This window comes from Barbus barbus, assembly GCF_936440315.1.
Source record: "Barbus barbus genome assembly, chromosome: 43".
Lineage (NCBI taxonomy): Eukaryota > Metazoa > Chordata > Actinopteri > Cypriniformes > Cyprinidae > Barbus > Barbus barbus.
The window spans coordinates 26,234,150-26,259,097 of NC_136721.1; the positions used below are offsets into that span (position 1 = coordinate 26,234,150).

The 24,948-nt window shown below is 39.8% G+C and overlaps 1 protein-coding gene across 1 annotated transcript in view; it reads left to right on the plus strand.

The window, feature by feature from the left end:
- The first annotated feature begins 348 nt into the window (after positions 1-348).
- Positions 349-24,948, plus strand: part of LOC306862887 (junction-mediating and -regulatory protein-like) — a 29,376-nt gene continuing 4,776 nt past the window's right edge. The window contains exons 1-9 of the mRNA XM_079405944.1: positions 349-1,138; positions 7,419-7,592; positions 11,184-11,334; positions 13,709-13,878; positions 16,143-16,308; positions 16,612-16,799; positions 19,121-19,195; positions 19,269-19,352; positions 20,480-20,954. Coding sequence (XP_079262070.1) covers positions 596-1,138; positions 7,419-7,592; positions 11,184-11,334; positions 13,709-13,878; positions 16,143-16,308; positions 16,612-16,799; positions 19,121-19,195; positions 19,269-19,352; positions 20,480-20,954 — 2,026 coding nt within the window. The 5' untranslated portion in view covers positions 349-595. The remainder of the gene's footprint in view (positions 1,139-7,418; positions 7,593-11,183; positions 11,335-13,708; positions 13,879-16,142; positions 16,309-16,611; positions 16,800-19,120; positions 19,196-19,268; positions 19,353-20,479; positions 20,955-24,948) is intronic.

The following is a 24,948-nucleotide window of genomic DNA, read 5'->3' on the forward strand; positions in this document are numbered from 1 at the left end:
ACGTTCAGATAATTAACAGGAGGAGCACAATCAGTAATCAACCTAATTAGCAAGCGGTGTATACACAGCAGATCTAACTCTGTTCAGCTTTCCAGCATCAAGCAGATAACAAAGAAAACAAGCAGTTACAAAAGGAATCGAGAGAGCAAGTGTTAGAAGGACAAGTCAAGAAATGGACCAAATAGAATTAGAATAGTGTGGTGAATGACATCGAGTTGACCGTTCCAAGATGGCGGACGCGTCTCCGCGCTCGCCGCGGTCGAATGAGGTATCTATACACATCTATGGCCACGACGACCACCGTGCGTCTCCGATGGCGTCATCACGCAGCGAGCGTGTCCCACGTGCAGATGTTTACGTCCTCCTCTGTGTGACGTCAGCGCCCAGTGAGTCGTCGTCGGATGAGAAACATCGGTGATGTTAAAGATGCGGTTCAGCGCGCAAAACGCCTCGCGAGGGACGCGACGCGCGCGGGTGTGAACGCGCAGCGATGCGCGCGCGCGTCAGGACACAGAAGCAGACGGGAAATCAGTGTTATTAACGGTTTTCTCGCGCGTCTGGCCTTTCTTTCTTCTGCTGAGCAGTCCCCGGATCCATGATGGAGGACGCGCTGGAGTGCGGATGGGTGTCGGTGCGTCCCAACGCCTTCGAGGAGAAAGACAAGCACAAGTTCGTCTTCATCGTCGCCTGGAACGACATCGAGGGCAAGCTCGCAGTCACGTGCCACGACCGGACTGTGCAGCGGCGTGGCGGGAGCGCGGAGCCGGAGCTCGGTGACGCGCCGCCGGACTCCAGCTGGGCAGGCCTCTTCTCGTTCCAGGAGCTGCGTGCCGCTCACCTGCAACTGTGCGCCGTCAACTCGGACCTGGAGCCGTGTCTGCCCGCCTTCCCCGAGGAGCAGACGGTGTGGTCGGTGCTGTTCGGTGCGCCCGAGCTGAGCGCGCGCCACGCGGACGCGCTCTGCTTCCAGCTGCAGGTGTACCTGGGGCACGCGCTGGACACCTGTGGATGGAGGATCCTGTCCCAGGTGCTGTTCCCCGACTGCGACGACTCCGAGGAGTACTACGAGAGTCTGAGCGAGCTCCGGCAGAAGGGCTACGAGGACGCGCTCCAGAGAGCCAAGACACACCTGCAGCAGGTGAGACTAATTAACGACCGTCTCTAAACTCGCCAACATCATCCCGAGACCAAAACCAGTCATAAGGGTCAATTTTGTGAAATTGAGATTTATACATCTGAGAGCTGAATAAATAATCTTTCCATTGATGTATGGTTTGTTATGATAGGACAATATTTGGCTGAGATACAACTATTTGAAAATCTGGAATCTGAGGGAGCAAAAAAATCTAAATATTGACAAAATCACCTTTAAAGTTGTTCAAATGAAGTTCTTAGCAATGCATATTACTAATCAAAAATTGATATATTTTTGGTAGGAAATTCACTAAATATCTTCATGGAACATGATCTTAATATCCTAATGATTTTTGGCATAAAAGAGAAATGTATAATTTTGATCCATACAATGTATTGTTGTCTATTGCTACAGATATACCTGTGCTACTGATGACTGCTTCTGTGCTGCAGGGACAGATATAGCAAACCTTAACTGTGTGATTGATCATATCTCAATCTATTATTGCAGCGCTCCATATATAAAGCTATATAGTGGCCTATACTGTATATACAGTACTTGTGTGTGAGGCGACTCACAGTTTGCAAAAATATGTTCCACGAACGTTTTGCTAATGTTCCTGAAAAGTTATAAAAATGTTATTTCTAAAATTTCTCAGAATGTTTAAAACATTGTTTAAATGTTAAGAATGTAATCAAGAAGAAACATTAAAACGTTTTTTCTTGGTTATATGAACGTTCCATTTGATAATTTTGCAAACATTATGGGAACGTTACTTTTGAGTGTTCTCTGAACATCGGAAACTAGGAGAGATGACCATTTTAAATAATTAGACAAACAAGTTTCAGAAAAACATTCCATGAACGGTGTATACATGTTTTAGTGCTAACATTGAGAACGCTATCCATGTTTGTTTGTAACGTTGACGGAACCATTAGCTAAAGTTCTGTCAGCTGGATATAAACTATAGAATGAATCTCAAGCGCTGGATTGTTTATATCATCTCTAGATGTAGCTTTATTATCGTCCAGCTCTAATCTGATAAATGGCTACAAAGCATAAAGATATAAACATGAATCTCATGATTTTCTGTAAAGCTGCTGTGAAAAGCGCTATACAAATAAATTTGACTCAACTAACCCCAAACACACACACACACACACACACACACACACTACTGACTGTCTTCATTCACAACACTAGAGCTGCTGTTTGGGTTCAAACGCAAACTTCTTTTCAGTTGTTTTTGTTGAAGTGTGTTTGTGTCTGTTTACAGCAAATGACAGTATGACACCTGCTGTGATGCATCTGTCACATATATATGTTTGAACATGAAAGTATGAAAACAACAACTGCTGCATCACCCCACTGACTGAACACACACACACACACACACACACGACCTCACAGAAACACTCCTATGTGTCATCTGAGAATCTTCAGAGACTGAAGGCATTTGTTCTTATTGATTGACACGTGAGTCAACAACACAGTCAGATATTAATAACCCAGATCGCTCATTGATTACAGTGATGTGGGCGGAGCCTCAGCACTTACAGTAGAACTAAACCTAGTAAAGCATCACTAGATGTGATGATCAGCACACGGGTCACTGAACCCCTAAACCACCATCTGTCAGAGAAACCTGACCCAGAGACAGCACAATGAGTGTGAGAGGATTACACTCTCACACTCACACACACATACATACACATACACATATATATATATATATACACACGCACACATGCACATACACACGCATATACACACAAATACACAAACAAACACATGCACATACACACGCATATACACAAAAACGCATGCATACACACTTATATACACACACACACTCACATGCACATACACGCATATACACAAACACACACACAAAACGCACACACACATGTACATACACACGCAAATATACACAAACACACACATGCATACACTTATATACAAACACAGTCACACACAAAATGCGCACACACACACTTGCACATACACACACACTCAAATACACACACACACACAAATACACAAACACACACATGCATACACATACACAAAACGCACACACACACACACACACTCTCAAATACACACACACTAATTAACACACAGAAACACGCTTTCACACAAGCATGCACACACACACTCATATACACACACACACATAAACACACAGTTATAAATGAGTGAATATCATCAGACACAAACATCCCAGCGAGTGTTGTTTACTGGCACACAAGAAGCACACACACACTCGCGGTCAGTTCAGATGATAACACTGCTAGTGTTGAAGTGTTGTGTGACGGTGTGTGAACATGAGTCAATGTTTATGTGGTGCTTTGATGTGTTTGTTTAGAGTGATCCGTGCTGCATGACTAACCAAAATAAACCCCAAATCAAGAAATGGCTTTATGTGGCGATTATCAAATCACAAAGTCTGTGTGTTTCAGAGTGAAGCGTGGCCCTGTGTTCGTTTACACACCAGCAGCTCGTGATGTTTCTCACAGTAAACCATGAACTCCAGCTCTCTGAGTCGCTTTAATGTGCGTTTGGGAACGAAACATGAGCTAAACATCTTCATCAACGTGTAATAAGAAGCACTGATCAACAGAAGAGAAGCTTTAAGGAGCGCACGCTTCTGTGGTTTTCTGTCAGAATAAAAGTTTGATGGTTTAACATTTGAGATTAAGACATTTGTAGTGTAAAATAATTTTTCTCAAAATTCTGGCCAAAATTGTGCAACCCTACAAACAGGCCCTGATTTGTTTTCGTCGGCGGATCAGAGACATTTGTGTGTGTCCAGTGACTGAAGATCAATCAGGATGGTGTTTGTGTTTTGATTGGCGCTCGTTAGCACATAGGGGCTCGTTAGCATATTAAGGGTCTAATAAAATGTGCTATTTTCTCCAATTCATTTTTTCCCTAAATTCCAATTGCATTTTTTCTGGATTCTATTCAAATGGTAAAATTAAAATAGTTATTTTTACCATTTGAATAGAATCCAGAAAAAATGCAAAATATTTATTTATTTTTATATAATTAAAATGCAAGCCTAATTAATTGAAATTGTGAAACAATTCATTAAACGTTTAACAAAAATTACATTTTCAGGACACTATGAAAAATCCATTTTTTTCCCCCAAATTTAAATCAAACCGAACGTTTGGTTCTACGTCTCAAAGCGCTGTTTATCCCTAAACTGCATGTGTTCAACATCAACCAGTCAGCAGGACGCCTGACTGTAAACAAGACTCAAACAGCACACACTCTCACACTCTCTCACTCACACACACACGCACACTCACACACTCTCTCACACACACACACTCTCAGACGAGTGTTCAGACAGCTGTTATCTAGCGTGTGTTTGTGACGGGTTCTGCAGTCAGCGGGTCAAAGGTCAGCAGTGACTGGTGTGATTTCCTGATGGGTGGAGCAGGTGAAACACTGCTGCATGTGTTTGTGTTTGAGCCTGTGTGTGTGGGATGTTGCTCATTCACACTTAATCATACATATTAATGTGCAAATGTGTCATAAATACTGGAGACACAGGCCATTAAACACACACACACACACACAAACCTGCAGCTCATTCAGCCTGATGATGTAGAAGCGATCCCCATGGAAGAGTCACATGACATCACTGCTGTCAGCCAATCAGGATGTTTTCCACAGTGACTCACGTATCCTGTGCCAAAAACAGGAGAGGGGAAACAGGATGTGATGTCACAGATTGAGGGGTTTTCCAGCATGGACAGAGTGTGAGAACCAACACTAGAATCATCCTGTGACTGCGCACACAGCCCTTCATCATCATCATCATCATCAGTTAAAATCCTCTCGGTCCAAACTTGCACTCGCCAATAGACACTTTTTTTATAAGAAATTAATACTTTAATTCATCAAGGATGCATTAAATTAATCAAAAGTGCCAGTAAAGACATTTATAATGTTACAAAAATAAATGCTGATCTTTTGAACTTTCTATTGATCTGTGAATTCTGAAAAATAAAATGTATGACAGTTTACACAAAAACAGCACAACTGTGTTCAACATTGATAATAATCAGAAATGTTTGTTGATCAGTAAATCAGTATATTATTATGATTTCTGAAGATCATGTGACACTGAAGACTGCAGTAATGATGCTGAAAATACAGCTGCAGATCACAGAAATACATTACACTTTAACACATATTCACATAGGAAACAAATTAGAATAATATTTCACAATTTTTACTGTATTTTCGATCAAATAAATGCAGCCTTGGTGAGCAGAAGAGACTCTTTCAAAATAAAAATCTCAGCAACCTCAAACGTTTTGACCAGTGTAACTTCATTAGAAGTTTTAACTCCAACTCATTCACAGTCATGTGACCAGATGTGAATAATGTTTACAGCAACAATAGACGTGGAAGCATCAGCAGGTGTGCATTCAAATCAGAGCCGGTCCGTTACAGCAGGTGTGTTTGTACCTGAACAACTGCAGCTCGTCTCCATGGCGACCGGTCGTCAAGGTCAACAGAGGCTCAGTGTTGCTGATGAACGGAGCAGTGTTTGAGTTACACTCAGACTCACAGACAGTCCATTCATCAGCGAACACAGCTCAACATTCACCGAGCACAAACACAGAGTCATTTACTGACTGCACAAACTCCTGTGTGTGTGTGTGTGTGTGTGTGTGTGTGTGCGTGTGTGTGTGCGCGTGTGTGTGTGTGTGATGAAGATCTGAGCGCACTGTTCACCAGCATCACGACGACACTGATCTGATGTGACTCGAACAGTTTCCTCTCGAGAACAGGATCCAGACAAAAGATAATAATCAATAACCTAATGTTATTATGTAAGCTTATGTGCTTTTTAAAATTTTGTAGTAGTTTTTGCTTTTTTTTTTTCTCAGTTATGACTTTTTTTAGGTATGATTTAAGTTTACTTTGATCTTATTTCAGTTTTAGCTTTAGTTCTGTTTTAGTTTTTATTAGTGCTGTCAAACAATTAATCGCGATAAATCGCATCCAAAATAAGTTTTACATAATGTGTGTGTGTACTGTGTATATTTAATATGTATATGTAAACACACACACATGCATGTATATATTTAAGAAAAATGTTATGTTTATATATTAAATGTTTAAATATAATATACATTATATGAATATATATATGTGTGTGTGTAAATATTTTTGAAATGTATATTGTATATGTGTGTTTGTATATTCATAATAAATATACACAGTACACACTCATTATGTAAACAACTTTTATTTTGGATGCGATTAATCGTGATTAATTGTTTGACAGCACTAGTTTTTATTTATTATTTATTTCTAGTAAGTAATTTTAGCTTTTTTTTAGCTAATGCTTTAAAACCAGTTTCAGTTGCTAAGGCAAAATGTCTTATTTTCATTTAGTTTGTTTTTCATGCAATATTTTATTTAAGCTTTATATCGGTTAACAGAAATGTTTTAGTTATTAGTTAACGATAATAACCCTGGTTCTCATCAATCACACCGGCTGCTAATGAAAGTATTGATGTATTTTCTGAATAAAAATAGTTCGTAGGCCTAAACAATTTGCCCAATTTTGGTTATAGAAATTATTATTATTATAATAATAAAATTAGTATTTAAGAAAAATGATATCAATTTGTATGTTATACTATTGTTTATAGCTGTCTTAGTTTCTACATTTTCAAACACTAAAGTTCTAGTAAATGATTTCTGAGAGAGAAAGTGGATCAGACTGAGCACAAAACACACTTCTAGCCAATCAGCAGTAAGGGGCGTGTCCACTCAGGACGGGGGAGGTGCCTGTTGCATAGCATGTGTGTGAATTTGAGGGCGGAGCTATCAAGATAGGGGCGGGATTCTTTGAGGCAGGGGTGTTTGTTTTGGTGATTTCAATTATCAACAGATTTTCTCTGAAATCACTTACTGGAGTCCTTAAAGCCTCTTTTCAGTTGATCAGCGCTTCTCATGATGAGTTTGTGGAGATTGTGCTCAAACTCACAGCTGATGCAGACGGAGCTCGTGTGGATCATTTACTGTGAACTGAGACACTGAAAACATACTCACGAGCTGCTGACGTGTAAACGCTTCACTCTTAAACACACAGTATATTATTTAAAATAAATCACAGCCATTTAATAACCTTAAGATGTAAATAATCCTGAACAGACATCGGTCAGTGTGTGACTCGTGTGTGTGTGTGTGTGTGTGTGTGTGTGTGTGTGTTGTTATTGTCATGTGACGTGTGTGTGTGTGTGTGCAGATGCTGGAGAAGCAGCGCGGCGTGGAGCGGATGGTGGAGCTGCTGCAGCTGTATGCGGAGCAGGACGAGGCGTATGGAGATCTGGTGGAGGCCACGACTGAGCTCTACCACTATCTGCTGCAGCCCTTCAGAGACATGCGTGAGCTGGCCATGCTGCGCAGACAGCAGATCAAGGTACACACACACACACACACAACCTCCTGCCGTCATAGCGACCGCTGCTTCCCATAAGCCCCCGCTCTAATCACATTAAGGGTGGAGAAAGAGAGAATCACGTCTGTGTGTGTGTGTGTGTGTGTGTGTGTGAGACTCTAAACCAGTGTCATGACTCAGCACTTCATTGAGTTTACAAACACACACACACACACACACACAACACCTGTATGCAAATGACCCTCTCGGCACTGTTTCTGCGGTTTACCTGACAAACTGACAATTCAGGTATCTGTGTGTATGACACGGAGACCCCTCATCATTCACACAAAAGCACATGCAAATACTGCATGCTCATATTTGCAAGTGTTTTCTGTGAATTAAGGGATTTTTATAGTAAACACATACACATTAGTGCATGCATACACACACACACACACAAACACTAATACACATACACATATAAATGCATACACACACACACACAGTCACACACACAAACACATATAAATGTATGCACAAACACACACACACACACAGCAGTGTGTCAAATGAACATATGGGCAGCGAGCACCGCATGAATGAATGCATGAGGAGATGAATGAGTGACTGAGGCATTATGGGACGGCCAGATCGAGTGTCATGTGATCAGAGAGGTGCAGTGTGGGTATCGCGTTTCCATACATGAATTAGACATGTGACGAGACGCACCAGAGTCTGGACGTCCTGCTGGCGGTCGGAAGAGTCTCGTAGATCATGAGCCAATCCAATCACTGAACACAAAACAAAACAAGCAGGGTTTAGTTTCACTGTTTTTACAATCAAAGAATACAAGATTTTAATTCAGCAAGGATGCATCAAATTGACCAATTCATCTGTGAATCCTAAAACATAAAATGTATCACGGTTTCCACAAAAATATTGTGCAGTACAACTGTTTTTAGCATTGCTAATAATCAGAAATGTTTCTTGAACAGGAAATCAGCATATTAGGCCCCGTTTGCACTGTCAGTTAAATGTGACCCAATTCCAATTTTTTGCTCGTATGTGACACAGATCGGATCTGTTCTATGACAGCGTAAACAGGAAAAAGACGCATGCATTCGAATATAGCAAGATCGGATTCAGGCCTCATTCATATGTGGAAATAAATCAGATATAATTGGGACCTGTGCCAATGCGACTGTCATGTATACAGGCAGATGGGATTTTCTGAGGCATCGCGATCTGTAGGTCATTAAAACTGGCCAAATGAGTGTAAACGCGCACGGGCTATAGTGAGCTACAGGCAGGACAAAAAATTCAAATAAAAAAAGTGAAAAATGTCGAATTTGAGTTTTTCACGAAAATTTATTCATTAAGCCCTCGTTTAGCGATCCCAATGCTCCAAATAGTAATTAAACATCTAAAAGTATCTTTAATTGTATATTTTCTGAGAGGATTACCTTTTCTCCGCTCGCTTCTCGTGCTGACTGTCATCTGAAGAGCATGCATAACGGCGCACGATCCCAATAAATACACACAATTACGGTATTTCAGTATTCACACAAACAATAATCTGTTCTGTCTCAGTGAACGCTTGAACTGATGGGGAAAAACATCTGATGTGTAACTGTGACTCGTGCATTACAGTAGGCCGTCAGTCTCAGTGCTATCCTTCATTTCACTGCTTTTATAGTTAGAAGAATCCATTTATTTGTAATGAATACACAAGTGATTTTTACATTTGATCATTTGTTTTTCGTAGGCTATATGCATGCTTTTGTTTAGACGTAAAATGATAAAGGTAATGCGTTATTTGTTTCTTTCTAGGCTATTTGTTCCTATACTGTTTTTTTCCATCTATTCTTATTTATAATAGGAAAGATAAAATAAAAAACAGCTATATTGTGATTATTAATATGGTACCCTATTTGAATCTTTCTCATAATCAACCTTGCTGACTCTGTATCGACTCTAAACGGGTGTAGCAATCATTTTTTGTTCCGATTCCAAAAAATCCTACATAATTTTGAAGGTCTTTTAATGGAGAATGTGAAAATAATTGATTTTTCAAATGTGCTCGACTGGTTTTGTCAGCACAGGTCACATTATTCTCGGGAGGAAGCCCGTGTGGAGGCGCTAAATGACATCAACGCATGTTTCAGACGGTATGGCAAGTGTAAACGCATGAATCGGATATGGGTCACAACTGAAAGAAGGTGTAACAGCTAAAAAAATATATATAGGCAACAAATCAGAATTGAGCATCAAGACCTGCAGTATAAACAAGGCCTTAGAATGATTTCTGAAGATCATGTGACACTGAAGACTGGAGTAATGATGCTGAAAATACAGCTGCAGATCACAGAAATACATTACAGTTTAACACATATTCACACAGAAAACAGCTAGTTTAAACCGTAATAATATTTCACTGTTTTTACTGTACATTTGATCAAATAAAAACACAAAAAAATCATAATTATTCCATATTTTTGACTGAAAGTGTGATTTCTGTTGCTGGACAATTCACATCAATTAATTAAAGCTAAAAGTGACATGAACATTTTTATTATGAATATACATTTTTAAAACTCTAAAATATCTTATGAAGTTGTTAATTTACATCATCAGATCATGTTCATATGCGCTGGGCAGCATAGTGAGATCAGGATATTTAAAGCATGACGTGATTCAGACGACTCTCTCAGGACCGTGTGTGTGTGTGTGTGTGTGTGTGTGTATATACTGTACGCCACAGCAGCATCTGGTTTACATTATAGTTTCTGCAGTGTTTATACTGTAAGTGTGTGTCTGAACATTCTGTTCAAGAAAGTTTTGCTAACACACACACACACACATTAAACACACAGTCTTGATTCACTGGTGATCATCACAGTACGGTGTGTTCGTGACTCGTCGTGTTTGTGTCGGTTGTTCGGGTCAGTCCCAGTGTTTCTACTGTGATGACCTACAAACACACAGCATGACCAGTGTACTGTGATTCACCAACAAATGACTCTTATGAACTGATTCTTTTTAATGAATCATTCAGAAAAACGCAGAAATCAGTCTCAAACACAGTTATTGGTCTTTTTTTTTTTTTTTTTTTTTTTTTTTGTGTGAAGTGACATACTCCCAAGTATGGTGACCCATACTCGGAATTCGTGCTCTGCATTTAACCCATCCAACGTGCACACACACACACACACACACAGCAGTGCACACACACACACCGTGAACACACACCCGGAGCAGTGGGCATTTATGCTGCAGCGCCCGGGGAGCAGTTGGGGGTTCGGTGTCTTGCTCAAGGGCACCTCAGTCGTGGTATTGAGGGTGGAGAGAGCGCTGGACATTCACTCCCCCCACCTACAATCCCTGCCGGCCCGAGACTCGAACCCACAACCTTTGGATTACAAGTCCAACTCTCTAACCATTAGGCCACGACTTCCCCTGGTCTGAATCATTCTCATGACTCAAGTGACTCACATGAATGAGAGAATCAAATAAATGACTTGGCTTGGTCTTAACAGACTGTCTGCACTGTAACAACTGGCTGTGTGTGTGTGTGTGTGTGTGTGTGTGTGTGTGTGTGTGTGTCACGGCTGACGTGTGTGTGTGTGCCAGATCTCTCTGGAGACGGAGCGTCTGGGGCCGAGGCGAGTGGAGTCTCTGCGCAGGGAGGATGAGGACTGGCAGAGGAAGGCTCACACCGCTGTGCTGTCCATACAGGACCTGACCGTCAAATACTTCGAGACCACGGCTCGCGCTCAGAAAGGTGAGACCGATGTCTTTCACTGCGAACATGATCAGCAATATCTGACAGGAATGGCTTACAATCTACTGCATTATATATAGCTGACTATCTGGTCCAACAGGGGCCTCTGCACATCTTGTTTATTTGTAAAATGTAACTGTATTATCGTCCAGCTCTGATCTGCTACATGCAACTGTAAGGCATGAAGATATTAAATTTACTTCAGAACTCACATTGTTTCAAAACAGCTTTACAGAAAGTCTTGTTAGGGTTAGGCATGTATTAGGGCTGCACGATATTGGAAAAAACTGACATTGCTATATATATATATATATATATATATATATATACATACATATATACAGTGCCCTCCATAAGTATTGGAACAGTAAAGACAAAATTGCTCTGTTGGCTGTGGAGTCAAGACGTTTGCAAATATGATTAAAAGATGAATACTGTGTATGTATATATATATATATATATAATTAAAACCATTTTTTAGCTTCTGAAAATAGTAGTGTTTTAAGTCAGTTATTTCTATTTTTTGCTGTAGTATATCCGAATGAAATATCAGTTTATATTTCCAAACATTAATTTAGCCATTAATAGTAATAATCCAGTGAGATGTTTGAGATCTGATCTGATCATCATCAGTCTGTCTGGAATGACATGAAGAAACAGAACAAACTGAGACTAAATCCAGAAGAACTGTGTCTCTGCTTCAAGAAACCTCCTGCAAAGCTGCAGAACTGTTAAAAGCTTCAGGCTCTTGTGTAAAAATGCTGTAAAATGAGGATGCTGTCAAAAATAATGTCATAAATAGATTTTCTTTATCAGTTAACTTCTATTAACTAAATGAAATCAACATTTGTTGTGAGCATACTTTGTGTTTAAAGCAGCTTTTGGACGGCAATCAGATCTGGCTTTGCACTCGTCATACAGAGTTTTGTGGTGCCCACTTAAATGATCAAACAAATTAGTTATTTTGTTGCAACAACTGCAAGGCACTCCCGACAAAGTACCTGTTTTTAGTCAACATCATCATTTCTGTATCCAAAATATTTCCATATAACTGACGATGCATTTTTTTTTGCGACCAAATCTTCTATTTCTCGCTCATTTCTCCATGCGCACGCAAAAACGTGAAGCAACAAACATGTGCTTTGTTAATATATTTTTTTAAGAACCCTTAAATCAGAATTCATTACTTTGTCTGGCAAATATAGAACCATGTGAGTTTTTTTTCTTTTGAATCAAACACAAAAGAATGTATATGTTTGGCCCTGCATCACACCTCCTGCGATCTGACTATTGCGCTCATCACGAGTCTGATGTTGAAACGATGTATCATGCAGCCCTAGCATGTAATTTAATCATTTATAATTATTTTATTTAATAATTTTACAATAATGCCACTCCTAATTTCAGTATTAAAAAAAGACTGAACATGAAATTTTAATTCTAGGAGAAGTATCGGACATACTGTGAGGATCTTGGAGTCAAATGTTGATTTACACTTACTCTACTCTACTCTACTCTACTCTACTCTACTCTACTCTACCCTACCCTACTCTACTCTACCCTACCCTACCCTACCCCACCCTACCCTACTCTACTCTACCCTACTCTACTCTACCCTACTCTACTCTACCCTACTCTACTCTACTCTACTCTACCCTACCCCACCCTACCCTACTCTACCCTACCCTACCCTACCCCACCCTACCCTACTCTACTCTACCCTACTCTACTCTACCCTACCCTACTCTACTCTACCCTACTCTACTCTACTCTACCCTACCCTACCCTACTCTACCCTACCCTACCCTACCCCACCCTACCCTACTCTACTCTACCCTACCCCACCCTACCCTACCCTACCCTACCCCACCCTACCCTACTCTACCCTACCCCACCCCACCCTACTCTACCCTACCCTACCCTACCCCACCCTACCCTACTCTACCCTACCCTACCCTACCCCACCCTACTCTACTCTACTCTACTCTACTCTACCCTACCCTACCCTACTCTACCCTACCCTACCCTACCCCACCCTACCCTACTCTACTCTACCCTACTCTACTCTACTCTACTCTACTCTACTCTACCCTACCCTACCCTACCCCACCCTACCCTACTCTACTCTACCCTACTCTACTCTACCCTACTCTACTCTACCCTACCCTACCCTACCCCACCCTACCCTACTCTACTCTACCCTACTCTACTCTACTCTACTCTACCCTACCCCACCCTACCCTACTCTACCCTACCCTACCCTACCCCACCCTACCCTACTCTACTCTACCCTACTCTACTCTACTCTACTCTACTCTACTCTACCCTACCCTACCCTACCCTACTCTTTTCTCTCTCTCTCTCTCTCTGTCAGTGATGTACGAGCGCATGCGCACCGACCAGAGGAAGTTTGGGAAAGCTGCGTGGGGGGCGGCAGTGGAGCGCATGGAGAAACTCCAGTACGCCGTTTCTAAAGAAACACTGCAGCTGATGCGTGCCAAAGAGATCTGCCTGGAACAGAGGAAACACGGACTGAGAGAGGAGGTTCATACACACACACACACACACACACACACACTCACACAGTGCCCTCCAAAAGTATTGTAACAGTAAAGACAAAATTGCTCTGTTGGCTGTGGAGTCAAGACATTTGCAAATATGATTAAAAGATGAATATGAGACAAAACTACAGAATGTCACAGTTTATTATTAGCCGTTTCAACACATAGATGTTTTACCAAATAAAAAGAGCAGCACTTTTAGAGTTCATCCCACTCATTGATGTGAGAAGAAGTATTGGGACAGTTGAACATCAGGCAGATATAAAAGATGAAAAGCTATTATTTAGTAGCAGATCCCTTGCACACAATCACAGCAGTGAGTCTGTGACCCATAGACATCACCAGACTCTTGCTCTCATCCTTTGAAATACTTTTCCCAGCCTTTAATGCAGCCAATCCCAATTGTTGCTTGTTTTGGGGAGTTTCTGCCTTTACTCTCCTCTCCAGCTGCTGAAATTCATGTTCAATCAGATTTAAATCTGGAGATTGACTTGGGCAATCTAACACTTTCCATTTGGGTCATTGTCCTCATGCCATGACACCACCTCCACCATGCTTTACAGATGAGGCTGTATGCTTGGGATCATTGCAGTTCCTTTTTTTCTCCACATATTTGCTTTCCCATCACTTAGATAAAGGTTCATCTTTGTCTCATCGGTCCATAAACACAGTTCCAAAACTCTTCTGGCTCACCTTTGTGCTTTTCTGCAAACTCTAATCTTGTCTTTCTATGTTTGGTGCTGGTCAGAGGTTTGCATCTTGCTGTGTAGCATCTGTAATTCTGTGTCAAAGTCTCCTGAGGACAGTAGATTGTCAGAGCATCACCCCAGCTTTCTGGAAGCTGTTGCTGATTTTACAGACATGTATTTAAGGATTCATTTTCACAGCTTTTATGATTTGTCTGTCATCAACTACTGTTGTTTTCTCAGCCGATCAGGTCGTTGTTGGTTGCTGGTGTCGCTGGTGGTTTCCAAACTCTTGATTTCTCCATGCCCTTTGTTTTTGCTGGAGCTCTAACTGACTTCCTCTTTTCTTTTAGCATCCAAATTGCTTGCTTTTCTCTCAAAGTCAGCTCCCTCGTCTTCATCCTGGTTTGTGTGTGACATCATCGAATGCAGGATTCAGAATACAGAAGTAATGGATATAACTGATACGACACATTCCCTGCTTTTAATATCTGAAGAATTAATGCAACAGGACACAGCTGATCACTCAGAAAGACCTGAGAGGCAACTGCTCCAATACTTCTGCTCTCATCAGATAGAGGGATAAACTCTAAAAGTGCTGCTCTTTTTATTTGGTAAAACATGTATGTGTTGAAACGGCTAATAATAAAATGTGACATTCTGTAGTTTTGTCTCATATTCATCTTTTAATCATATTTGTAAATGTCTTGACTCCACAGCCAACAGAGCAATTTTGTCTTTACTGTTCCAATATTTATGGAGGGCACTATATACACACACACACACACACACTCATACACACTCATTCACATGGAGCGGCAGTTAATACACAGAGTCGTAGTTCACTGACAAGCTAGGCAATATCACATTCAATATCGCAGATGAATCGCATTCGATTATGAACGCGATATCGCATAGCTTGTCAGTGAACTACGGCTCTGTGTATTAACTGCCGCTCCATTTGAAAACAGGTGATGAAGATTTGGCGCCAATCACAGAACCGGCTTTACTGACGAGATGCGCATGATAATTGCATGCGATTAATTGCACAGCCCTAACATCTAGGTTCCTGATTGATGACGAAGAATCGACAGAGCAGCCATCAAGTGTTAGACAGTGTTCTAGGTTATTACATGTGGGGGTTTTAGGTCCGATAATTCAGAATTTAGCAGTAAGAAATTACTCATCCAGTTTTTTTATATCGACTGTGCATTTCTTTAGTTTTTCAAATTGGTATATTCTGCCGAGCCGCGAAGAAATATAGAGCTGAGTATCATCAGCATAACAGTGAAAGCTAACACCGTGTTTCCTGATGATATCTTCCAAGGGTAGTATGTAAACCATGAAAAGTAATGGCCCTAGTACTGAGCCTTGAAGTACTCCATACTGCACTCATACACATACACACACACTCAAACTTATACACACACACTCATATAAAACAGCATTAAGCGCGTCACCACCAGCGCCGCATTACAGGGTTTCAGTAAACATGTTGTAAGTGAAAGTGCACAGATGCGTGTGTGTGTGTCAGCTGCGGTCTGTGTGTGTGTGTCTGCAGATGCAGGGTCTGCAGGGGGGCGAGGACGCCATGGTGCGTCTGGACCAGCTGGAGGCCATGTACTACGAGCTCCAGCTGCAGCTCTACGAGATCCAGTTCGAGATCCTGAAGTACGAGGAGCTGCTGCTGACGGCGCAGCTGCAGAGTCTGCGCAGACAGATGAGCGGTGAGCGTCTGCACTCCTGACTCAAGTCAAGTCAGCTTTATTCATATAGTGCTTTTAACAATACAGAGTGTGTCAAAGCAGTTTACAGTATTAAATAGGAAAAATAGTGTGTAATAATGTAAAACAGTAAACGCTCAATTTTCAGTTAAAGTCAGTTCATCATTGAATTCAGTATTGCCATTGTCCAGCTCCGTTCAGTTCAAATAGTATCTGTGCAATCAAGTCGACGATATCACTGGAAGTTAAGTGAACGAATGATGCATTCATCTGTGTGTGACTCTGTGTGTGTGTGTGTGTTTGCAGAGAGGCAGGAGGAGGTGGTTTATTACGACACCTACGAGAGTCCTGACGCCATGAAGTCCACCGATGACCCCTCGACCCCTCTGACCCCCCCCAGAGATGACATGGCCAAACTCCAGCAGAGGACCAGACAGCTGGAGGCCCGCAGGGGACGCATCACCGCCAAGAAAGCCTACCTCAAACACAAGAAGGTATCAGAGCCGCAAACATCTGATCAGAATATAAACATCAGTCAGTATGTTTACATGGAGAACACAATTAAGACAATACTCTGATTAAGAATCTACCATATAAACAGAGATTTTTGATTACCTTAATCCGGCTAAACTCATACTCGAAGTAAACACAAATCGAATAAAGACGTGGAGTATTCCTATTTTAATCGCATTATCGCGGTGCGGTATAGACATGTACACACCTTAATCACACTATTATCGGCGTTTTTTGACAGGATACACAGAGCAGTGATCAACCGTTTGACGGCAAACAAGAGCATGGCTTCAACAACGCCATCGTCTGTTTGCTCGTATAGCACGACAAATAATTACCTGCACTTCAAGCTTTCAGTAAATTAAAAATGAAACACCCAAAACTGTAAATGCATCAGAACGAAGATGAATTATATGTGAAATTCTGGGTTGGACGTCGGATGGCGGTGCGTGGTGATGTAATGACGTGCCATTAATCGATCTATGTGCTATAACATGTAAAACGGGAACATGAAAGGAATATTCTAAAAGCAGCTCATGGAAACACCTTCATCATAATATTGTCTTGTTCAGAATAAGGTAAATAATTAGATTACTGATGTTCATGTAAACATAGTCAGTGTCATGTAGTGTCGACCGATATATTGACGACAGGGATGTAACGATTCACTCAACTCACGATTAACATGTAATGCTGAAATAAAATAAGTTACTCAAATAAAATAAATCTCTTCATAGAAACAAACTAAGGCTTTGTCTGTGCTCTTTCCATAATCTACAAAGATGCAGCATGAGCAGTTTTTAATCTAAATTAGACGGTATAATTTCAAAATTTGAAGCAAAAACAGAATGGTCTGACTTTAGGTCCGTTAAACTATACTACATAAAACATATCTGAAGGAAACATGTGAATGAGAAGCAAATTCACTCTCTGCCAGCAGGTGGCGCTTATCAGCAGCAATGATACAGTGTTTCCTTGGTTACCGCTGTAAACAAAGCGCTTATGAACAGCAATGATACAGTGTTTCCTTGGTTACCGCTGTAAACAAAGCGCTTAGCAGCAATGATACAGTGTTTCCTTGGTTACCGCTGTAAACAAAGCGCTTAGCAGCAATGATACAGTGTTTCCTTGATTACCGCTGTAAACAAAGCGCTTATGAACAGCAATGATACAGTGTTTCCTTGGTTACCGCTGTAAACAAAGCGCTTATCAGCAGCAATGATACAGTGTTTCCTTGGTTACCGCTGTAAACAAAGCGCTTATCAACAGCAATGATGCAGTGTTTCCATGGTTACCGCTGTAAACAAAGCGCTTATGAACAGCAATGATACAGTGTTTCCTTGGTTACCGCTGTAAACAAAGCGCTTATCAGCAGCAATGATACAGTGTTTCCTTGGTTACCGCTGTAAACAAAGCGCTTATCAGCAGCAATGATACAGTGTTTCCTTGGTTACCGCTGTAAACAAAGCGCTTATCAGCAGCAATGATACAGTGTTTCCTTGGTTACCGCTGTAAACAAAGCAGCTGCGCTTATGAACTCTACATTAATATGCATCGTTCAGAGGCAAGATGAAAAGAAAATACCACGTAATCTTTTCTAAAGACTGTCAGTTCCCCTCAGAAATACATTCATATAAACTCCTTCTCCAACTATATTGCGATTTGTTTGTCATCTCAACTGATTTGAATCGTCACACATTTGAACTGATTTTCAACCGGCTCGTGGTTCATCGTTACATTCCTATTTGCCGATATTAGACATTTTCAGAAGCATGAGCTAATCATTTTTTTTTTGCTTGGCCGATATTTGGCTTTTTGTAATTATCATCTTCTGTGTTTGGGTGATATTCAACAATTTTTTTTAAATGATCAGCATCGGCTAATTCTATTTGTGCTATATTATTCATTTTCATTATCTCCGTCTGTTAATTTTTTTCTGTTTGGCCGATATTTGACATTTTTTAATTATTGGCATTGACTAACAATTTTTTCTGCTTGGCTGTTGTTTGGCATTTTTTAATTACTGGCATCAACTAACAATTTTTTTTTCTTACTGTTGGGCCGATATATCCCGTTATCAGTCTTAGATTAACAATTGGCTTTTTAACATATGGCTTTCCTGTAGCTCAAATAGTATAGCATGGCGCTAGCAATGCCAAGGTCATGGGTTCGATTCCCAGGGAAAGCAAGAGCTGTAAACTATAACTTGAATGCAATGTAAGTCGCTTTGGATAAAAGCGTCTGCTAAATGCATAAATGTAAATGTAACAATTCTGGCGTCTCGTTTTGTTCTCGTTCTCAGGAAATCTGCATCATCAACCACACACAGAAGCGGCAGGGCGGTCCGGACGGCGTTTCCCAGCCAGCTCTGCTGCAGGTACGAGTCTAAACAGCAATGTAATGCTGATGATGAATCACATGTTGATCTCATGAATCACCTGTGTCTGCAGGATGAAGAGGAGGAAGAGGAGCAGCGGAGCAGAGTCAGTCAGGAGAGACAGAGGACACTGGACCGACTGCGCAGCTTCAGACAGGTCAGACGCTCGACTGCATCTGAAACACACGAGAAACACTCCCAGCACAGCATCGCAATCATACAGCACTACCTGCAGAAACTACTGGACTGACACCTATCCATCCGAATCACTCAATCACGTCTTCATTTGCTCGTTGTGAATACAGTCTCTTCTAAAACTATTAAAAATCTTTTTCTTTTATTGAAATAAAGCTGAAACTAAATATTAATATTAAACTGCTTGCCTTCAAACCAAACTTATGCCTGCAAAAATAGTTTTTAAGTGTAATTAAACTGAAATAAAATGAAATATTAGAAAAATATTAGAAAAAACTTGCCTTGAAATGTTGCCTTGGCCACTAAGTAAAATAAACTAAGTTGAAGTACTAAAATTACTAAAATAAAGAATAATAACTATAGAAAATAACTACAATTAATGAAATATAAATATAAAAATACAGAAATATAAAAACTCAAAAAAACGAATAAAAATGACAAAAGCACTTAAAATTGAAATTAAGCTCAAATAAAATTTATTATAAATATTAGACGAAAAATTAAAAACCTAAAAAAAATAAATTTAGTTGCCAAGGCAACATTTTTTTAAGTAACTGAAGAACTGAACTAAAATAGAAATAGCCTAAATAGAAAATATAAAAAATAGCAACTAATAAAAGCTGCAAATAAATTGAAAAAGAAAAAAGCACTAGAAATAGTTTTTTGTTACTTGAAATTAAGATGAAATAATTTAAATGAAAAATTTATTTAAACTTATTTAATTTTGGTTGGCAAGACAACATTTCTAATTTTAATTTAAGTTAAATTACCAAGCTTACTAAAATACTGAAATTACTAAAATAAAAATATCTAAATATAGAAATAAAATAAAAATAAAAACTAATAAAAATGACAAAAGGCACATAACAATGACTAAAAAGATAAAGTGATAAAAGCTATAAAAAAAAAGCTAGTTCAAAATATTAATAGGTACTGTAAAAGTAACAGGAATTAATACTGATAACACTGCTACTGCTTATTGTTTGACTCCAAACGCTGTATTAACAGAACATCTTCAGCACATTAAAATCCTGCACAGATGCAGAGCGCTGTAGCTTTGACTGGCTGTGTGCTGATTGGTCTCCGCAGCGCTACCCAGGTCAGGTGACTCTGAAGTCCACTCGTCTGCGTCTGGCCTACTCCAGGAAGAGAGCGACGCAGATGCAGGCGGCCAGCGTGCAGACGGACGACGCTCCGGATCCGGCTGCGCTGGAACATCCGGCTGGAGTACCAGAGCTGCGCCGGCCCGAGAGCTTCCTGTCACTGCCTCCGATGGGCGGAGCCATGGCTGAAGCCCTGCCCCCTGACGCACACGCATCACTTCCTCCGGCCAGAGAGCTGCTGCTGTTGGACTCGTCCACCTCGCCCATCGCTCCTCCTCCTCCTCCTCCACCTCCACCTCCTCCTCCACCACCCTCTCTGGAGGAGACGCCCGCAGACGCCAGCCCTGTCCGCTCTCCCCTCGGACCCTTCACCGCGCGCTTCTTCGACAGCAGCCAGCTGCTCAACGCCAGGAAGAAGCTGAGGAAGACGGCCTCGCTCGAGTCCAACCAGTGGAGCAGAGGTGAGACCGGCACACACAGGGTTAAACGCAGCTCTCACGCAAGCCGGGCTTCCATCCAAAGTTGCCAATTTAACCAGTTACTAGTAACTTGAGTTACGTAATCAGATTACTTATTTCAAGTAACTAGTAAAGTAATGCATTGCTTTCTAATGTACAGTCAGATCTGGGTCGATTACTTACAAATTGTAATCCGTTACTGATTCCAAATTATGCGACAAAAAATGTAGTTAGTAGTGCTGTCAAACACTTAATCGCATCCAAAATGAAAGTTTTTGTTTACATAATAAATATACACAGAACACACATATATTATGTATCCATAAATACACACACATGCATGTATATATTTTTAAATATTTACATGTCTATTTATATTCATATAATTTATATTATAAATAAATATATTTAATATATAAACATACCATATATATATTTTTTTATATATACACATGCATGTGTGTGTATTTATATATGCATAATAAATATACACAGTACACACTCATATATTATGTAAACAGAAACTTTTATTTTGGATGCGATTCATCGTTTGACAGCATTATGCTAGTAACATAATCCATTTCATTACACATTTTAGGTAATATAATCAGACTACTTTTAGATTACTTTTGACCAAATTCGTTTATCAAACTGATTTAAATTAGTGCTGTCAAACGATTAATCGCATCCAAATTAAAAGTTTGTGTTTACATATGTGTATATTTATTATGTATATATAAATACACACACATGCATGTATATATTAAAAGAAAATGGTATGTTTATATATTAAATATAAAATAAAACGCTTACTGAAAATAAATATATTTTATGTGTTTACCAGCATGTCATGTGACCATTAACCAATGCCAGAGAACCATATGTGATGCTTCATTATTAAAATATTTATTTTATAATCTCAGGGGGACTTCAAGTCAAATATTAGGTGAAAGAGGATCAGATGACAAAAAAGCTGAAGAAGTTGTGCATTTTAGTGTTTGAAACCTGAATAATGACTGATCTCTGTGTGAATGTCCACAAACCAGAAGACTTCTGAGTAAATAAGCTGGAGGATATTTTAGAGAGGAACATTTAAAAGAGGAAAAAGAGGAATTTGGGAGAATCAATTAATTATCAATTATTGCTATTGTGGAAATATGTAATCATATCCATATAAAAGTAAATGTAGTCTGATTACAAGTATTTTAATTTTAGGGTGTAACTCAATATTGTAACGCATTACTTTTAAAAGTAACTTTCCCCAACACTGAATATAATGTATGCGCAAAATTGGGATATTGCATAAAATATTTGCGAGCGTTTCCATCCGAGTAAAAGAGAAATCATAACTTCCAGATAAACTGGCACTAAATATCACTAAGAAAAGTGGGAGAAGCCACTGAATATAATCATTTTCATTATGGAAGCACAATGTTATCGGAATCGACCGATAATGGCTTAAAATGTAAACATCGGCCCGATATGAACAATGATGATGATATGTGTTGCCGATAAGACGAATAACTGGCATGTGCTCAGGGTATGATAGTGACAAGATCACGTCAGCTCTTACATAGGGGGCGCTGTTGGCCTACGTGTAATAACACAACATTTACATTGTGTTTCTGATTAAATAAATCTGTAATTTATGGCATAAAATCACAAGTTAAATAATTTTATACATAAAGATGTATTCATTAATGTGTAGTTGTTTTTTCCAGTCTGATTATGAAAACCTAAATACAAGGAGGTCTAAAAGATTTTCGATTTCAATTTTTTTTGACCATTTACAAATGTTAAATCTATAAATTAAATCTTATGGTTACCGCTGCATCTGTCTGGAATTTTTTTTTATTGATTTATGGTTATTTTCAAAGTTTCAATGTGCTCTCATTATAAAAGAACTTCATTTATTTAATTCTAACAAGTAGAAAAAATAAAAAAATGACCATTATTAAAAATAATTTTATAATATGTTTATAATCTCTGCACAGGAGAGACTTGGTGTTGTTTCCAAACTAAGGCAAGGCAAGTTTATTTATATAGCACATTTCATACACAGTGGTAATTCAAAGTGCTTTACATAAAAGAAAGTGAAATAGACATTAAAATCAATAAAAACATGGAAATAAGAATAATAAAAACAAGGAATTTTAAAATGATATAGAAAATGATTTAAAATAAATTTAAAGAAAATGTTTGTACATAAAATGTATTGCAGTCAGTTCGGACATATAGCACAGTGCTCATTCAACAAATGCACAGTTAAACAGGTGAGTTTTGAGTCTTGATTTAAATGTGGCTAATGTTTTAGCACATCTGATCTCTTCTGGAAGCTGGTTCCAGCTGCGGGCCGCATAATAGCTAAACGCAGACTCCCCTTGTTTTGTGTGAACCCTTGGTATTTCTAACTGACTCGATCCTAATGATCTGAGTGGTCTGTTCGGTTTATATTCAGTGAGCATATCAGCAATATATTTCGGTCCTAGGCCATTGAGTGACTTATAAACGAGTAAAAGTACTTTAAAATCAATCCTAAATGTAACTGGAAGCCAGTGTAAGGACCTGAGGACTGGTGTGATATGCTCAGATGTTCTGGTTCTAGTCAGAATCCTGGCAGCAGTGTTCTGGATGAGCTGCAGCTGTCTAATGGTCTTCTTGGGAAGGCCGGTGAGGAGACCATTACAGTAATCCACCCTGCTGGTGATAAAGGCATGAACAAGTTTCTCCAAGTCTTGATTGGAGACAAAACATCTAATTCTTGCAATATTTTTGAGATGATAGTATGCTGATTTAGTTATTGCTTTGACATGACTACTGAAACTAAGGTCTGTCTCCAGAATCACCCCAAGATTTCTGACTTGATTTTTCGTTGTTTGACCCCTAGAGTCAAGGTATGCATTCACCTTGAGAACTTCATCTTTGTTTCCAAATGCAATGATTTCAGTTTTCTCCTTGTTTAACTGAAGAAAGTTCTGGCACATCCAACTGTTAATTTCATCAATGCATTGGCAGAGGGAGTCAATGGGGCTGTAGTCATTTGGAGATAAGGCTAGGTAAATCTGGGTATCATCAGCATAGCTGTGATAGGCAATTTGGTTCTTCCTCATTATCTGACTTAGTGGGAGCATATACAGGCTAAACAAGAGCGGTGCAAGAATTGAGCCTTGTGGGACTCCACATGTCATGGCCGTCCACTTAGACTTATGCTCTCCTATACTCACATAATAACCTCTCCCTTCTAAGTATGATCTGAACCATTTGAGTGCCATCCCAGAAAGCCCGACCCAGTTTTCCAGTCTCTCTAGAAGTATGTTATGATCGACAGTGTCAAACACAGCACTAAGATCTAGTAGTACCAGCACTGATATTTTGCCAGAATCAGAATTGACGCGAATATCATTTATTATCTTAATGAGTGCTGTCTCTGTGCTGTGATGTGCTCGGAAACCAGACTGAAAATTGTCCAGGTATCCATTTGAGTTTAAGTAGTTGTTCAGCTGATTAGAAACTACCTTTTCAATAATCTTACCTATGAAAGGAAGATTTGATATGGGTCTATAGTTGCTCAAGATGGTGTTATCAAGATTGCGCTTTTTCAGAAGGGGCTTAACAACTGCAGTTTTAAGGGAGTTTGGAAAAGTCCCAGAAAGAAGTGAGGCGTTCACCACTTCTAAGAGATCAGCCTCTAAACAGTTAAGCACATTTTTGAAAATGGATGTGGGAAGTGTGTCAAGATAGCAGGTTGAAGATTTAAGGTGCTGTACTATTTCTTCCAAAATTTTGTTATCAATTTCTTTAAAAACACACAGTCACTTCTTTTTGAAATTGCGGTCGAATCTGTGTGACCTCTGCATAACTTGAGGATGTGCCAATCTCCTTCCTGATATTATTGATCTTCTCAGAAAAGAAGGAAGCAAACTCATTGCATTTGCTGTCGGAGAGCATTTCACTGGGAATCTGACTTGGGGGGTTTGTCAGTCTCTCAACAGTCGCA